Source organism: Sinocyclocheilus grahami, unplaced genomic scaffold, assembly GCF_001515645.1.
Source record: "Sinocyclocheilus grahami isolate Dianchi unplaced genomic scaffold, SAMN03320097.WGS_v1.1 scaffold312.1, whole genome shotgun sequence".
Taxonomy (NCBI): Eukaryota; Metazoa; Chordata; class Actinopteri; order Cypriniformes; family Cyprinidae; genus Sinocyclocheilus; species Sinocyclocheilus grahami.
This window is the reverse complement of record NW_015505491.1, coordinates 170,120-187,615: the sequence shown is the minus strand read 5'-3', so window position 1 is coordinate 187,615 and position 17,496 is coordinate 170,120. Positions and strand designations below refer to the sequence as shown.

General features: G+C 35.4%; 1 protein-coding gene across 1 annotated transcript in view; it reads left to right on the top strand.

Moving 5' to 3' along the window:
- LOC107601760 (potassium voltage-gated channel subfamily D member 1-like) overlaps nucleotides 1-16,487 on the top strand; it is a 70,601-nt gene extending 54,114 nt beyond the window's left edge. Inside the window, exons 2-6 of the mRNA XM_016294048.1 lie at nucleotides 489-651; nucleotides 2,157-2,240; nucleotides 12,795-12,887; nucleotides 12,983-13,221; nucleotides 14,775-16,487. Of these exons, the coding sequence (XP_016149534.1) occupies nucleotides 489-651; nucleotides 2,157-2,240; nucleotides 12,795-12,887; nucleotides 12,983-13,221; nucleotides 14,775-14,979 (784 nt within the window). The 3' untranslated portion in view covers nucleotides 14,980-16,487. The remainder of the gene's footprint in view (nucleotides 1-488; nucleotides 652-2,156; nucleotides 2,241-12,794; nucleotides 12,888-12,982; nucleotides 13,222-14,774) is intronic.
- Nucleotides 16,488-17,496: the final 1,009 nt, after the last annotated feature.

The following is a 17,496-nucleotide window of genomic DNA, read 5'->3' as shown; positions in this document are numbered from 1 at the left end:
ATCACCTTAATAGCATTCTGCAATTCTATGATGGTATATTTTGCTATTAAATATGGGTAATGGGATGTGTCAGGGGCCTTAGAGATGAGCTTTGGAGCCTTGCGAATTGAAATACGCATGCACTTTTCCTAACTAATTTGCACAATTACATTAAATGTGACTGCAAAATAGATTCTGAGCAAGCATTTGTCATTAAATAGAGATGGTCCTCAGTGCAGAACACAAGATCCAGGGGGCGAGGTTGGATCCAGATCCAACTCCTCCCACCTTACAAATCCCTAAACCTATCCGTCTCCGCCCCCTGATCCCTAAACCCACCCATCTCCACCCCTAGACGAGGATCCAACCTCGTCCCCTGGATCTTGTGTTCTGCAGTGAGGGGCTACTGATTAAATAAGCGTAATCATATTCAAACAAATTGTCATTGTCTTCTACACACACACATATAGAGTTGTTAAGTGTTTGACTGACATTGGTGTTTGTTGCAGGTATGGAGACATGGTTCCAAACACCATCGCTGGAAAAATCTTCGGCTCTATCTGCTCTCTCAGTGGCGTGCTGGTTATCGCCCTTCCTGTACCCGTCATCGTGTCCAACTTCAGCCGAATCTACCATCAGAACCAGAGAGCGGACAAGATGCGAGCCCAGCAGGTACTACAGAACCGCTTCATCTCAGGCTAGATTTGTTCTGGATATTCTTTTGGTTTTAAGAACTAGTTCCTCCACAAATGAGTCTTTGCAAAATAAGTTTTTCTATTAGAAATATTAGTTGGATGTTATGCCAAATCAAGAATAACGTGATTGGATGCTTTATTTTTACCTGTTAACTTTTTTCATTTTAGGGTTAAGTTTTAAGGTTAAAGGGATAGTTCACCCAAAAATGAAAATTCTGTCATTAATTACTCACCCTCATGTCATTCCAAACCTGTAAGACCTTCGATCATCTCTTTTTGTCCAAGGAAGATTTTAGTAATTTAGTTTTTTTCAGTCATTTAAAAGGGGTTGGCTATTTATTTGAATAAAATATTTTCATAATATTTTCACACATTAAATATTTCATTTGTATTTATACTATATATAGCGCAAAAAGAAAAAAATTGCATATTTGCAAAAGCCTAGAAACATTATCTGGTTTAAACAAAATCATGTTGTCCTAGTGCAGCGGTGGCAAACTCCAGTCCTGGAGAGCCGCAGCCCTGCAGAGTACAGCTCCAACCCTAATTAAAACTCACCTGCCTGTAGCTTTCTAGTAACCGTTCAGACCTTGATTAGCTTGTTCAGGTGTGTTTGATTAGGGTTGAAGCAAAACTCTGCAGGGCTGCGGCTCTCCAGGGCCGACGTTCGCCACCCCTGTCCTAGTGTTTTGATGCATTGGACTATGGTGAGTTTAACCAGCTAAAGGGATAGTTCACCCCAAAATAAAAATTCTGTTGTAATTTACTCCTCCTCAAGTTTTTCCAGACCTGTATTAGTTTATTTTTTCTTTCAAGCACAAAAGAAGATATTTTGAAGAATGTTGGTAACCAAACAGTTGACGGTGGCCATTGACTTTCACAGTAAAAAAAGTCAATGGCTACCGTTAACTTGAGGAGGAGTAAATTATAACAGAATTTTTATTTTGGGGTGAACTATCCCTTTAGCTGGTTAAACTCACCATAGTCCAATGCATCAAAACACTAGGACAACATGATTTTGTTTAAACCAGATAATGTTTCTAGGCTTTTGCAAATATGCAATTTCTTTCTTTTTGCGATATATATAGTATAAATGCAAATGAAATATTTAATGTGTAAAAATATTATGAAAATATTTTATTCAAATAAATAGCCAACCCCTTTTAAATGACTGAAAAAAACTAAATTACTAAAATCTTCCTTGGACAAAAACAGATGAACGAAGGTCTTACAGGTTTGGAATGACATGAGGGTGAGTAATTAATGACAGAATTTTAATTTTTGGGTGAACTATCCCTTTAAGTGTCCCTTCTCTCTGCTGTCCTTGCAGTAAATATAGCCAAAAGGCCAAAAATAGCATTAAACAAACCTTAATGTAACTAAACAGTCTTACTGGCATCATTGCTATGCTGAGTCGCTGCAGTTGTGTGTGAAACAAGTGCTGACACGATCGATTCAGAGAAATTCTCTTCTGTTTTACAGAAAGTCCGACTTGCCAGGATTCGCTTGGCCAAGAAGGGAACCACCAACGCCTTCCTACATTACAAAGAAGAAGGAGGATTTCAGGTGAGATTTTTTCATGAGTAGCCTAAAAACAATGTGACCATGTGCTCGCCCCCATATTGCTCCTTTCAGGTATGACTGCCTTGCTTCAAAATAAAAGAGGACATTTTGAGGATAGCAGTGATCAGGAGCTGTCATGCTCCAAAGAGGCCAAAAAACGCAGTAAAAGTAATCCATGCTACCCGTGGCTTTGAGAACACACTAAAAATTCAGTCATTTCAACTTCGCAAATTTCATTTGTGTTTATGCAGACTTCATGCACACTATCATTCAAAAGCTTGGGTCGGTAAGTTTTTAATGCTTCTGAAAGTCTCTAATGCTTGCACAAATGCTCTCTTACGCTGCATTTATTTGGTCAAAAATACAGTAAAATGGCAGCAATATTGTAAAATATTATTTTAATTTAAAATAAAATCGAATTTGTTCCTGTGATGCCAAACGGAATTTTCGGCATCATTACTCCAGTCTTCAATGTCACATGATCCTTCAGAAATCAGTCTAATATGTGGATTTGATGCTCAAGAACCATTTACTATTATTATTATTGTTGATCACAGGTGTGATACTTCATATTTTTGATGAATGGAAAGTTCAAAGAGCTTTTATTTGAAACAGAAATCCTTTGTAACATTATAAATGTCACTTTCGATTAATTTAAAGCATCCCTGCTGAATAAAACAATTAATTTAAATTTTTTTTTTTGACTCCAAACTTTTGCACTAAAATAAAAAAAAATAAAAAAGTCTGTTATGCATCCTTTACATCAACGCAAGCTTGTAAAATAAACAGACAAAGTTTGAATAAAGTTTTAGTCTGTTCTCAACACAAGGCTATCCTATAACTTCAAAAGACTTTAATTATAGCATACAAATCATGTGGATCATATTACTTCTATGATACTTTTATGCTTTTAGTCCTTTTCGGAGCTCGCAAGCACCCATTTCTAGTTAAAATTCTTCAGAATGTCTCTTTTTATGTTCCTTGTAAGAAAGGAAGTGATACGAGTTTGGCACAATATGAGGGTGAGTAAATAATGACAGAACTTTGCTTTTGCTGTGAACTATATATTGAAATGATCTGAACAATAGTCCGTGTCAATCTCCCAGGCTGCCTCACTGAGCACATCCAAGAAGTACTAGTTGAGGATTTGACAGTGTTTGCCTGACATCAAATCTTTAAAAGATACACAGACTTTTGTAGCATAAAGGGAATCTTTCAGAACAGACATTAAACAGCTGACTTTATGAGTCTATGGAGATATAGACGGTAATATTTGTGTGTATTTTGGGAAGTCGTATTGCTGAAAAAGAATCGTTGTGTTCTCTCAACTACAGTTAGTATTGTGTCTACTTACATAGAGTGTAATAGATGCTGCAGTGATTCTCCAGCAGAAATGTTTGATATTGGATCTTCCATAATAAGATGGTTTTCTGTTTAGAGGCTAACAGGAGCATCTCGCCTGACAGCAAATTTAAGAATGAAAAATCTCACAACAATTCATGCACATCACTGGCCAAGCTGTAATGTGCATACATACATTTTGCTCAATATACTCAAAGGGACAATTCACCTGAAGATGATAATTTTGTCATTATTTACTCTCCGTGTTGATCCAAACCTGTATGACTTTACAGACTTTACACCTCGTGCCTACAGCCGAATCACAGCCGTGCCGATTATCTATCTATCTATCTATCTATCTATCTATCTATCTATCTATCTATCTATCTATCTATCTATCTATCTATCTATCTATATATATATACACCTGACTTTCTATAAATAAATAAATATATATATATATAATTTTTTTTTTTTATTTTTTTTTTTACTCACCTTCATGTTGATTCAAACCTGACTTTCTTTCTTTCTGTGGAACACGAATGAAGATTGTGTGTGTGTTTTTGTGACCCAAAGTTCTTCAAAATATGTTTTTTTGTATATGTGCTCTACAGAAAAAAAATACAGGTTTGGAGTAGCATTAGTGTAAATTAATTTTCATTACTGGACATTACTGGCCAAGTTGAAGTTTTTTTGTCTTGAATACATACATTTTCACCAATTCACCTGAAGATGACAATTCTGAATTTCTGTGGAACACAAAAGAAGATATTTTGAAAATACATTTTTCATCAATACAATGAAAGTCAATGGGGACCAGTGCTGATGCACTCCAAATTTCCACGTTTGTTTTGTTTTTGTTTTTGTTTTGCTTTGTTTTGTGTGTTCTACATAAAACTGAAGTCATATAGGTTTGGAGCGACAATACAATACAACGAAAGTGAATGGGGTCCAATGTCGTTTACGCCCCCAGATATCCTCAGATTTTTCCCCATGTTACACAGAAAAATAAAGTCCTACAGGTTTGGAAAAGCATGAGGGTAAATTTATTTTCATTCTGTTTAAAAATTGCCAAAGATCTGTCATCTTTAAAATATTAAATGTCTTTGTCCATTAATAATGTGAAATTTTCACAGCTCAGAACTGCAACAGAAATCTAATTCCTCAGATTTTAAAAGCATTAAACTATAAAAGTTTAATACAACACATTAAATCACAGTGGAACCCAGCAACAAGAGAATCTCAGCTCCAGCATCAAAATATTCATATTCACAGCAGCTTGTAAAAAGTACAGTATATTATTCAGCTGCCAGCGTGCTGCTAAGCACAGAACAGATTTCTGAGATATTAACGATACGGTCTTTCCGATCTCGTCAAACAGTGTTACAGTATGCGTAAAGGTCAGTCATTTGGCCTCTGAGAATGCAACAGTCCCACAAGTGCCTTGTAATAACAGCTTTTTCATATGGCCGCTGACATTCAGAGTCAGCTAAACGTGGTTTGAGGGCTGTGCCCGGGGCGCCACGTCCTTGCTGTGAGGAAATAGCAATTAACAACAGGGAATAAAAGGCAGGTGATGCCGGACAGGTGGGATGCACGGCAGTAATTACAGAGATCCTTTAAGGTGAGTCGGTTCACTTGACGCTTATCTTAGTAATAACCCCCCGGACGACTTTTTTTCAAGGGGTCAGGTTCAGGTTAGCACGGTTCGGTTAGCCTCCTGCTGGTAGATGCCATAACTACACCATCTGGAGTCATGTAAGAATTGGAGATCTAGGAAAATTTCGTTTTGACCTGGTTCTCCTTCCAGGGTCATTTTATGAGGCACTTTACCTCCTTTACTTCTCCTTCCGGCATGTTGGGTACGCTATGAGAAAATGAATATTCTGTCATTTACCCACCTTCATGTCATTGAGAGAACTTCATGACTTTCTTTCTTCTGCTGAACACAAAGGAATTTATTTTGAAGAATGTTGATAACCGTTTCAGTTCCCATTGACTTCCATAGTATTTTTGGTCCATACAGTGAACCAAAACTGTTGCCAACGTTCTGTAAAATATCTTGTTTTGTGTTCATGTATGCATTTATTTTCTTGTGCTGAATACAGAAGAGGAGATTTTGAAGAATGTTGATAATCAGTTTTGGTTCCCATCGACTTGTATAGCATCCTTGTCCATACAATGGAATTCAATGGGAATCAAAACCGTTTGGTTACCAAAATTCTACAAAATATCTTCTTTTGTATGATTTTTTCCCCCTGCTTAACACAAAACAAGATATTTTTAAGAATGTCAATAGCCAAAGACTTTTGGTTCCCATTGACTTCCATTATATTTTTTTGTTTGTTTGTTTTTTGTCCGTACAATGAAAGTCAATGGGAACCAAAACTGTTTAGTTACCAACATTCTTCAGAATATCTTATTTTGTGTTCCTGTATGCATTTCTTTTTTTCTGCTGAATACAGAAGATGATATTTTGAAGAATGTTGATAATCAAAAAGTTTCGGTTCCCATTGACGTCCAAAGTATTTTCTTTCCATGCAATGGAAGTCGGTGGGAACCAAAATTGTTTAGTTATAAACATTCTTTAAAATATCTTCTTTTGTGTTCCTGTAACAAAAAAAGACAATATTTTTTAGAATGTTGGTAACCAAACAATTTCAGTTGACTTAGTATATTATACAGTAGTATACTAAGTATACATAGCTTTTTTTCAGTACAATTGGAAGTCAAAAGGAACCACAAAAGTTTATTCTTCAAAATATCTTCTTTTGTGTTCCTGTATGCATTTCTTTTTATTTCTGCTGAACAAAAATCCTGATATTTTGAAGAATGTTGGCAATTTTGGTTCCCATTCCATAGTATTTTACAAAGGAAGTCAATGGGAACTGAAACTGTCTAGTTACCAACATTCTTCAAAATGTCTTCTTTTATGTTCCACAAAAGAAAGAAAAAGACTTTCTTTTTTTTTAGTGGAACACAAGGTTTGGAATGGCATGAGTGTGAATAAATTATGGCAGGATTTTCATTTTGGGGTGAACTATCCCTTTAAAATTCTCAAATGGCATTTTCTCCTCTGCATTAAGTGATATTAAGTACAATGTTTATTCCAATAGAAACAATCTCTTGGCCTTTTCCAATCACTGCCTTAATGAGGAAGCCCTGGTTATCATTATTCTGCAGTCATCCCAGGGAAAACAAACCTATTTAAATATCTCTGTGGTTTTATGTAATTATTGCACTCGTTGCAGTTCCTCTTGCTCCAGGGTGAGTTTACTGCGCTTGTCGTTGATCGTGTTGCTCTTGTAATACATCCTGAATATAGAATAACTTCACAGTTAAGAGCGGAAAATGAAGATACACTTTGTAAATAACAGTGCATGGATTTTCCCATTTGTTTAACATAAATTCAAAGTTACTTAGAAGAAAGAATAAAAGCAAACCTTATGATTAGCCTATGATTTCTGAAGAAAATATAGGGACTGATCATGCAGACATGCCAGCATGATGCTAAGGTGTTGTGGGTGGTTGCTAAGGTGTTCTGGGTTGTTGCTAGGCTGGTTTCTAAGTGGCTGTTTACTGGCCCAAGTCATTTAGTGGAAGTGTGTGGGATTTTATGTTTTATCATTTGCCATGCAAACCGTGTAGTAGCACTGCAAAAATCTTTCCTTACTTAGGAAAGCCAGAGCTTTGCCAATCCGATCTTTTTTTTGCCCTCGTCTCAAGAAATATCTGCCACAGAGATACACTAAAAACGGAGAAGAAGACTTGGACTATGCGCATAAACCTTGCGCGCGGTGTACAAACGAACATGGAACAATACATTTATTAATCTGTGTTAATGTTAGTTAATAAAAAGACAATTGTTCAGTGTTTGTTCATGTTTTTGTTGCTGTTACGTGAAGTAGTGGTGTCTGACTAGGGGCGAGACGTGGGCCGATGACGTCATCGTTTCAGAAAATATACGGATTCGCTGACCACATGAAAACGCAAGGGCGGCGGTTTCCGATTGATCCACTCTGGGACCCGGTTTCAAAATATATCGGGTTCACTCTCCCAAAACGCCAGATCTGTGTGGACGAAACTCCTATACAATACAAAATGTATGCGTATACAGCTAAACGCATCTCTGTGTGAACGGGGCCTTAGTATTTTATCTTGTTTTCCAGTACAAATATTTAAACATTTTTAAATGAAGATATATTTATGTAAAATAACTTAACATATTCAATTTTGTTTTCTGAAAATGTACTAAAATGGAGTGAATTTATGCTTAAAACAAAAGGGGAAAATCTGTGAATGAAGTAAAAAAAAAATGGGGAAGAATAAACAAAATTCAAAGGGAAAACAATATCTTCTTTTCTTACCCCATTCACGGATCATTTTTCTTGTTTTAAGAAAGTCTTATCTTTATCTTAGATTAATTTTTTTTTTTTTAAGTTTAATGAGCATTTGTTGGGGTTTGTTCAAGTATGCACATGCAGTGTTTGAACTATACCGTGGACTTTGGGGGAGCCCACTTTCTTTTTTTATAACAAGGGGGTTTGTGCGCTTGCGCGTGCCTCAAAAGAGGGCTTACACTGATTTACAAAGATACGTAACAGCTACAAGTGCAAGCACTATATAGGATTTACCCTATTATACTTTATCGACACGAATTGATAGGTGAAACAACAAACAGCCACCCACAAATAGTCTATAAACAAAGCATCAGGCTGTCTTTGAGTTCACATGAACAACGGTTAAAGTTACTCGTCGTCAGGCTACAGAAGAATACCATAATTCCTCTGTTCAATTAGGCCTAAGACATCGAGAGTCAGGCAGACCTATAACAACCCAGCCACAACACATAATTGCGAATAACATGCCTTACCTTAACACAGAATCGACCACAGAGTCCAACGTTTATATTTTTTCTACGAATCTTTGAGTTAACATGTACTAAACATGAGTGGAATTTGCACCGCAGGACCCCCACACCTTGATGCTCATGACAAGAATAGCATGTATAGTTATCTTTATTGAAGTGAATTAGGTTTAAATCGCCGTCATGCATGAATGAATGATATTTTTGCAATTTTACACATAATAATCCACAATGATCACATTACACAAAACTGAAATTGCTCGTCAAAATAACACATTGTCAATATTTTTTGAGACCCCCCAAAATTTCACAAATCACGTTTTCAGGGGACCCCATGTCTTATTAAGGGGAGCCGAGCTCCCCCGTAGTTCGCACCCTGTGCACATGCATGGTGTTTCCTTAGTAACAACCTCTAATAAAACCTAAGTTTAACCTAAAAAGTACTATTTTACTTACTTAGCACCTATTCATAATCAATTTAAAGGTAGCTTAAGTTTAAAGGGATAGTTCACCCAAAAAAGAAAGTTCGGTCATTATTTACTCACCCTCATTTTGTTCCAATTGTGTTTGACTTAATTTTTTTGTATGATTGTCCAATCTTCTTTTCCATAAAATGAATGTGAATGTTGACCACTGCTGTCAGATAACTAAGCTAGATAACTTCTTTTATGTTCTTCTGTTTCTTAAAAGCAGGATTTCCAGCTTGCAGGATTTTTTGAAGTGTGTTGTGTTGGTCTTGAAATCGTATCTGCCGCAGACTCGTGGCCTGTCAGATTATCAGATCATAACTGCAGGGATTAAAGCAGAGCTCTAGTCCATCAACACACCTTTTCCCACTGCTGAAATCCATCTTCACCACGCAGAAAAAGTAGCTGTATTCAAAGTGAGAGTGAGATTCAATTCGCGTCTTTACTAATGCAGCAGGTAGTTCTCCGGAATCTTCTCAGGTTGTGAAACCCACAATAATCCAATATTTACAATCCCCAAGTGAGGGGGTATTTTTTTCAACGTGGATCTATAAACCCATTACTAACAGGCCTGCAGTGCTATTTATAAACCAGACGAAGGCTTTTTTTCAACTCTTCAGCCTGTTCTGGCTTTGAATTTCTACGTAGGTCTTACTTTCGTCTCTGCACAATGTTATTCAGCACTCAAGAGTCTGTGCGAGTCTTGACCTTTGATGAAAGGACATTAGGAAATGATTTATGTATAATTTACCTGTTATAAATGATAAGTTATAATCGCTAGTGGCACTACATTTAATAGTTTCAATGTATTGACTGAAATGTTCAAATTAATTTAAAATAAAATTATAGATCAAAATAACCCTTCATGCAAAATACAGCATTTTATTTAGTTGTGGTTAAGTATTATTATTATTAACAATAATTGATATAAACTTATTAATAAAATACATGTATAATATATAGTAATAACAACAATAGTAAAATTATTTTTAAGTAAATGATACTTGCCTTAGTAATCACCACTAAATATAATATTGTATATTATTCTATAATAATAATAATAAGTACAATTTATTATGATTATTATTAGTATTTTTTATCAATCATAATTATCCTTGCATTAGTAAGCACCACTAAATATAGTATTATATTTACTTTATTAATAATAATAATAATACATTTTAAATAGTAAAAAGTATTTAACGTAATCCTGTATTTAGGTAACTCATCTGACTTTTTAACCAGTAAGCAACTGCTTATGAACAACCAAGCAATCACCCTGAAAATTACAGCATTGTCATCATCATTAAAAGCATCTTTTTTAAGTTTGTGTTATGATTTACAAAAGCCAGTGACCTGTTAGATTTCTTGATCTTATCTAACCTTGGAGCTTTTAGACTCCTGCATTGTGATGCATGGTTTTTTAAATTTATTTTATTACACCAGTACAGTCTGCATAGATGCTAATCATGGGTAGTTCTGTCATCCAATGGCTGTATCTCTTGTCTCCACTGAGAAAATTGTGTTGTTAATGTGACGTCCCTATCAGCGCTTTTTTAACAATGGAATTGTCAGTGATTGATGGTTTAATACCCTCTGAGGTTCCTCCGCAGGGAGGCAAATCTCTTCTCCTGATGAAGTGTTCGGGAAGAGAGCATTGCTGCCTGTGGATTGGACTGAAATGTATTTATTTGGGATTTATTGCTGGCGTACCTGCGATTGGGAGGCAGAGAAATTCACTTTGGGTTCCTCGGTCAAACAGGAAATAGATTAAGACAAATTGAGATTCTTTAATTTTCTCATTTGGCGCTGCACCGAAGGACGTATCGCATTGTTGCGAGTCAAGATAACGTAGTGGATTCTTTATCGAAACAGCTCTCTAGAATTTGTTTGCTCACACACTTGCGCTTTGGGGCGTTTTTAAATGTAGTTCCCGTGTTGAATTAGATGGGAGTGAAATGCTTTGTATTATGTTCCTGGTTGGGCCACAAAAGGACTGAGAAGTTTATGTTTTTCCATCTGAGAAGAGGAATTGCTTTTTGCTCCCACTCACGTTTTACGTAATAAAACTTTCTCGAATGTTTTCGCCGGCGTAGCTGCGTCATGCCATTCTACTTAGGACTTTTAGTTGAGCAAAAACAAACCTAATTGTACTTAGGTCCAGATATTGGTGATCTTATCTGCCCCGACTCCCTCAGTCATCCTTGGTTTCGGCTGACGGGGCATTACCTGCGTGGCGGACAGAGCTGTTCCTGGCTTTCAGAGCCACTCCGAACGGCCCGTCCTCTGTTTTCTCGATAAGATCGGCTGCTTTAAAGGCCTCCGATGGGCTGCATCTAGACGGCGGCCGGAATGGCGATAAACCACCTTGCCGTGAGCTACAAAGAGCTCAGGGGCCAGATGGTATCAGGAGGCATAAAAGGGAGATGCTGGGACTGATGTTTTCTTGAGAGACTTGTTCTTCAGGACACGACTTCCTCGCATGTGATCGTTTTACAACCAGAGGTTAAAGAGGTTACCGGATACGTGTGCGTGGCATCAGGGACAGCGGTCTGTCTCGAGAGTTAGTTGAGTGGTGAAGCAAGGTCAAATCACAAGTGACATGAGGGCAATGACGCTTTTAACCCACAGTGAGCCAGTGCCATGTTCAAAGCAGTTCAATAATGTGTTTTTCCAGTAATTATGGGATAAAAGTGCACAGAACAGCAGCTCACATTCTGAAATGTATCATAGCAACAAGTTTGGCAGGAACAGAAATTAAATCTCCCAGAATGCCAAAGTCACACAACATGGTCACTGCCTAACTCACTACATTGCTGACTGTTTTGGATCATATTTAGCAGTTTTTCATGTACATATTTGGTCTGTATTTAATTTTTTTTTTACTGTAGCTATAGAAAAATGGCAACTTTTTTTCTCAATGATATTGTGTGGTTGTTTCACATCTACTTAAAAAACACTCAAATTGGAAATTTACAGTTATATCTGTATTTCAAATTGCCAATTTACATATAAACGGACAGTAAATACACTTAGAATATTACCAAAGCTTTCTGTCAAATAAATGTTCTTTTGAACTTATATTAAAATACATATATAAATAGAATACAATAAGTCTATAATTTAATATATATATATATATATGAAGTACAGGATTAATATTAATAAAAATGATCATCATAATGCATTAATATTATTATGTGCCAGTTGCTACAGTAAGTATAACTGATTAATAATAATTATACATTATTTTAATTTTCTTATTATAATACTTGCCTTAGTATGTAAATAAATAAAAGTGCATTTTCTCTCTCTCTCTATATATATAACATCTTTTGAACATTTATATTTATACAGAATGTATTATTATTATTGTTGTTGTTGTTATTATTATTATTATAGAAAATACAGTATTATATTTTATTTATTTTAATTATTTGGGTAAAAATTGACCACACTGACATATATGACTAATTCCCATTAGAGTCCATAATAACAATAACAAGAGTTTATAATAATAAGGCCAAATTCTAACCAAAAGGTTGAACTTTGCTCTGAGGACAAAATTGTTTTGTGGAATTAATCGATAGCAATATTTCTGTAGGTTATATTTATATATATATATATAAATAAAACATATCCAGCCATTCTACTTCGGAGATGACAGTGAACAAAATGTTTAGTGAACTTTTGTTCTTTAACAAAAATAAACCTTAAGTCATGCTGATGTTAACATCCTCTGAAGGCTGTAAATAGTTGTGGTCTCTTTAAATAGATTTGTGTCCACTTTAGATTGATGTTTTAAGGTGAGTTGCTGTTATCTAAAGACATGGTTTTTATGGATCGTCCTAAATAAACTCTTGTTGTGTTTTTATCTCTCAGGATCGAAACAGCGACAACGCTCTGTGTCTGAAGAACAGATCTTCCTTTGAGCACCAACACCATCACCTGCTGCATTGTCTGGAAAAGACAACAGTAAGTACAGCTCAGTCTGTTACTGGACACAAATTATGACATATTTCTTGTTCAAAATATCCTAAATGAAGCATTTCCTCCTGTATTTCTAACAGAGCCATGAGTTCACAGACGAGCTGACGTTCAGTGAGATGTGTATGACTGAGTCGGTGGGCTATCGCACGAGCCGCAGCACTTCCATTTCCAGCCAGCAGGGGGTGTCGACGTCCTGCTGCCCCCGCAGGGGTAAGAGAAGAGCCATCCGCCTCGCCAACTCCACCGTATCTGTGAGCAGGGGCAGCATACAGGAGCTGGACACTCTGCAAGTGCACAAAACCTCTGCTGGACCCCAAAGGTACGACATCACACAGACCCTGATGATTTATTCACATAAAGAAAAGGAAAAGTATTATTAAAGCCATTATGAATTTTTGCATTATTACAATTAAAAAAGTTCTCATTACTGTGATAGAACATAGAATAAAAAAATTAACCAGTCCAGACACAATGATATTTTTGCTAATGCTACCAATAATTTATAATTACAATAATTCTTAGTGATTTATCCTTTATATAATATAATAGAGAATTATATAAATGCATAGTTATGGAATAAATATATAATAATTTATAAAAAAAATTAAATTGTATGTATATATATATATATATATTTAATTGTATATTTAATTATATAAATATAATTAAATATATATAATTTAATTGTTTACTATTTCATAATTAAATCATTATTTCATTTGTTTCCTATTTATCTAGAAAAATATTTTATTTTACTAATACTACCAAAATTTATATCTACAATTGTTACTTACTACATGTAATTAATATATACTTTAAATATTATATAAATTAATATGATATAATATAAATGAAAAATAATTAAATAATTATGATTTTAATAGTTTATAATTAGAAATAATTATAATTTGAAATGTCATTATTTCATAAAATGTATAACACACACAATTATATAGTAAAAAATGTATAATAAAAAATATGTAATTATTTCATGAAAATGTATACACACACAAACACACAATTATAAAGTAGTTGTAAAATAATTTATATTGATTTATCATTTATATATAATTTAGGGGAAGTTATATAAATACATAATTAAATAAATAATAATGTATATATAACTAATACAAATTTTTATATTTCATAATTGTATATTTTAAATAATTATAAATATTTTATTTTCATATTTATTCATACAGTAATAAATATGAGATTTGTTTTGAATTCATATTTTTATGCAAAATAGTTTATTCCTTTCTTATTATGACTTTAATAATATTTCTTGACATTTTTCTTAAGGTTTGTAAAGATGATAAATTATTCTCTTATTTTTTTCTTTTCTTTTTTGTCATAGAACATAATTTATATAAAAATGAAGTTGGCAATATTTAATACAAAAATTAACAATAAATTCTAAAGAAAATTATACTCTGAGTAAAGCTTGTTAGACTAATATCACAGTTTAATTTTTACTATTTTTATGTACATAACTACAACAAAAATTGTGGTTGAGCAATAACTTCTGTAACGATTAAGATGATATCTCATCTAACCTATAACTTTTTCTTGTGAATGTGTGTGTGTGTGTGTGTGTGTGTGTGTGTGTGTGTGTGTGTGTGCATCCAAACAGCCGCTCCAGTCTCAACGCCCGGACAGAAGACCTGAAGCTAAACTGTGAGGATCGGGATTTCACAGCGGCTATAATCAGTATACCCACCCCACCCGCCAACACCCCTGATGAGAGTTTGAGCAATAACTTCTGTATCGATTAAGATGATATCTCATCTCACCTATATCTCTTTCTTGTGTATGTGTGTGTGTGTGTGTGTGTGTGTGTGTGTGTGTGTGTGTGTGTGTGCATCCAAACAGCCGCTCCAGTCTCAACGCCCGGACAGAAGACCTGAAGCTAAACTGTGAGGATCGGGATTTCACAGCGGCTATAATCAGTATACCCACCCCACCCGCCAACACCCCTGATGAGAGTCTGCCGCCCTCTCCTGCCATTCCCGGAATCTTACGCAACTCTCGCTCTACTTTCTTCACCCATGAGACAGTGAAGATCTCCTCCTTATAACCGCCACAAGCACACAAGCATCCCCTACTGCACAAAGGAAAGGAAGTGATGCAGGCTTCTCCCAGGAAAGATTGCAAACGCCACAGAAAAGACAAAGTGCATCTCGTAACAAATCTGCTTCATTCCAAAATCGACAATTCGATGTGGACTCGCATGAGCTGACGTGCTTTTTGTGACCCCGGACAATTCACGCAAGACTGACGGTACGCGTTTGGGGGAGATTGAAAAGATGAACTCAGTCGCATTTTACGATAAATCAGCAGTTGTAGTGGCACAGAAGGCCTTTTACTTTTAAAGATATGCAATGTTTCAACAAGCAGGAATAATGCCTATACGTCCACTGCGTAATACAGTTGCAGGAGAGATTACAAAAGGCGTAAATTATCGTAAAGTACATCGATATATCGAACCCGTAGATCTTTGCAGGGAAAAATAGAATGGCCGAGATGAAGGAGGTGGTGTATATGTATCAATATTTGTATCATACCTCTTTAGATCACATGCATCTTCAAAACCCCACAAAAAAAGATGAGGAGATTTCCGACCCAAACATGCATGTTGTTGTATAGTAGATACCATGGCAGAGAATGGAGCCGCCAACATGCTACTCTCACATACTTTTGCATGGTACTTCTTTTACCTCTTTTTCGTTTGTCCTGTTTTCTTTCTCGACATTGATGAAAAAAGATGATATTTACAGAGTATTAATGATCAAACGTGTTGCACCAGATGTGCACATTAGAAAAAAAGAACGATAAACATAAAAAAAAACATTCAGGCATGTTCTTTGCAAAAATCTGAGGTCGGCATTGAGTGTGTGTGTGAGTGTGTGTGATGGGTGACTGGGAAGGACTTGTGTTATTTGATCACAGATATGCATGGATACCGTTGTAGGTATTTTTATGTGTTTCCTCCCATGGGAAAATGAAAGGTTTCTATAGCATTTTAAAGCGAATGGAGGGCGTTTACCACTGTCATCGAGTTTTACTGCAGTAATTAGAGTCACTTCAACTTATTTTTCATTTGGATTGGTAATTAAGTGTAACCTTTAAAACCTAGCTAGCTATTTTATTCAATAGCTTATGCATCGAACACGGCTATGTAACGGTCCAGTGAAGCATTTCTCTAATTTGTTTTTAAAGCTCATCTGTTAATGTTTATTTAAAAATCATAAGCAGCAATGAGACAGGCAATAATAGTGTAATTATTTTTTACTACAGAACAGAAGTGAAAGATACAATTGTATGTGGAAATTAGTACAAAAAAGGAGGAATGCAAATTTGCACTTGACTGTGATGAAAATATGTTTGTTACTCTGTTTACAAGCATTATTCCTAAGTTATTTTTACGTTAGTTTTGGTTCTGTCTGTTTCTCTCTCTCTCTCTTCAGCTTCATAAAGTAGTGTGAAGTGGTAAATTTAGTAATTGGTCAGGCTCCTGCTCATTTTCGGCAGGGGGTGTTGGATGAAACGGCTCCCGGTAGGAGATTAAAGAGTTAGATATCAAAAGCACAGAGGTGTAAAGTCTATTCCACAAATAAAGTGAACAGAACTCAGAAAACATGGTGTGTGTCGGCTCTCAATCACATCTAAACATACGCATCAGTTAATTTGTTTGAAATGTGTCATTATTGAATATCAACAGTGGCCCCAAAAATGTCTGAATGTCAACGGTTTATGGTCTTTTCTTCAGATTTGCTGACACCATCTGATATTTTATAGTGCTGATCTGCAACGTGATGGTTTAGATGTTCACTTAAAAGTCTCATGGCTAATTGTTTTCTGGTCTTCTCCTGAAGGAGCACTGTGTAATTGGCTATCAATTTGCATAATGTGAGAATTTGCCATTAAATCATAATAATTTAGCTGAGTCGTAATTACCCACACTGCAGCCAATGATTTACAGTTAAGTCAACATGAAATGGCATTTAAAACCCATTTAACTTCTAAAATGTGATATTTCAGAGAGGAATAGAATGCTAAAAATATGTAGGGTGGGAGGGTGTGGGGTGTTATCTTCTGAGAATTAATGGAGGAAATGGAAGATGTTTTTATGTTGACTTAAAAGTTGCGCTGAAACTTAAGTATCAAAAGATCTTTTCTTCCGTATTGTGATGTACATCCGAGTGTAATGAATTCCTGGAAAAGAAAAATGAAGGGTGGGGACTTGGTTCTTTGCATCAGTTGTTGATTGGATTTTGAGATGTAGCCTATGCATTGCACTCAAAAATGGAGGCAGATGAACATGACTTCGCAGGGGCAGGATTTAAAAGGAACAAATGATTGGAGAAAGTCCCCATAATGGACCCTTTTCACAGACTGTGGTAACACATTTCAGTGGTCATCAGCATTTTTTTATATTTTCACTTTTTAAAAATGTATGTACATATACAGTAAACACTATACTTTGTATTTTATTGGCTTAGCATCAAATTACAAAAAAAAACAAGAAAAAAAAATCAAGCTAACATTGCTGTGAAGACTGACAATTTTACATTGTTCTCTCTTGTGACTGACA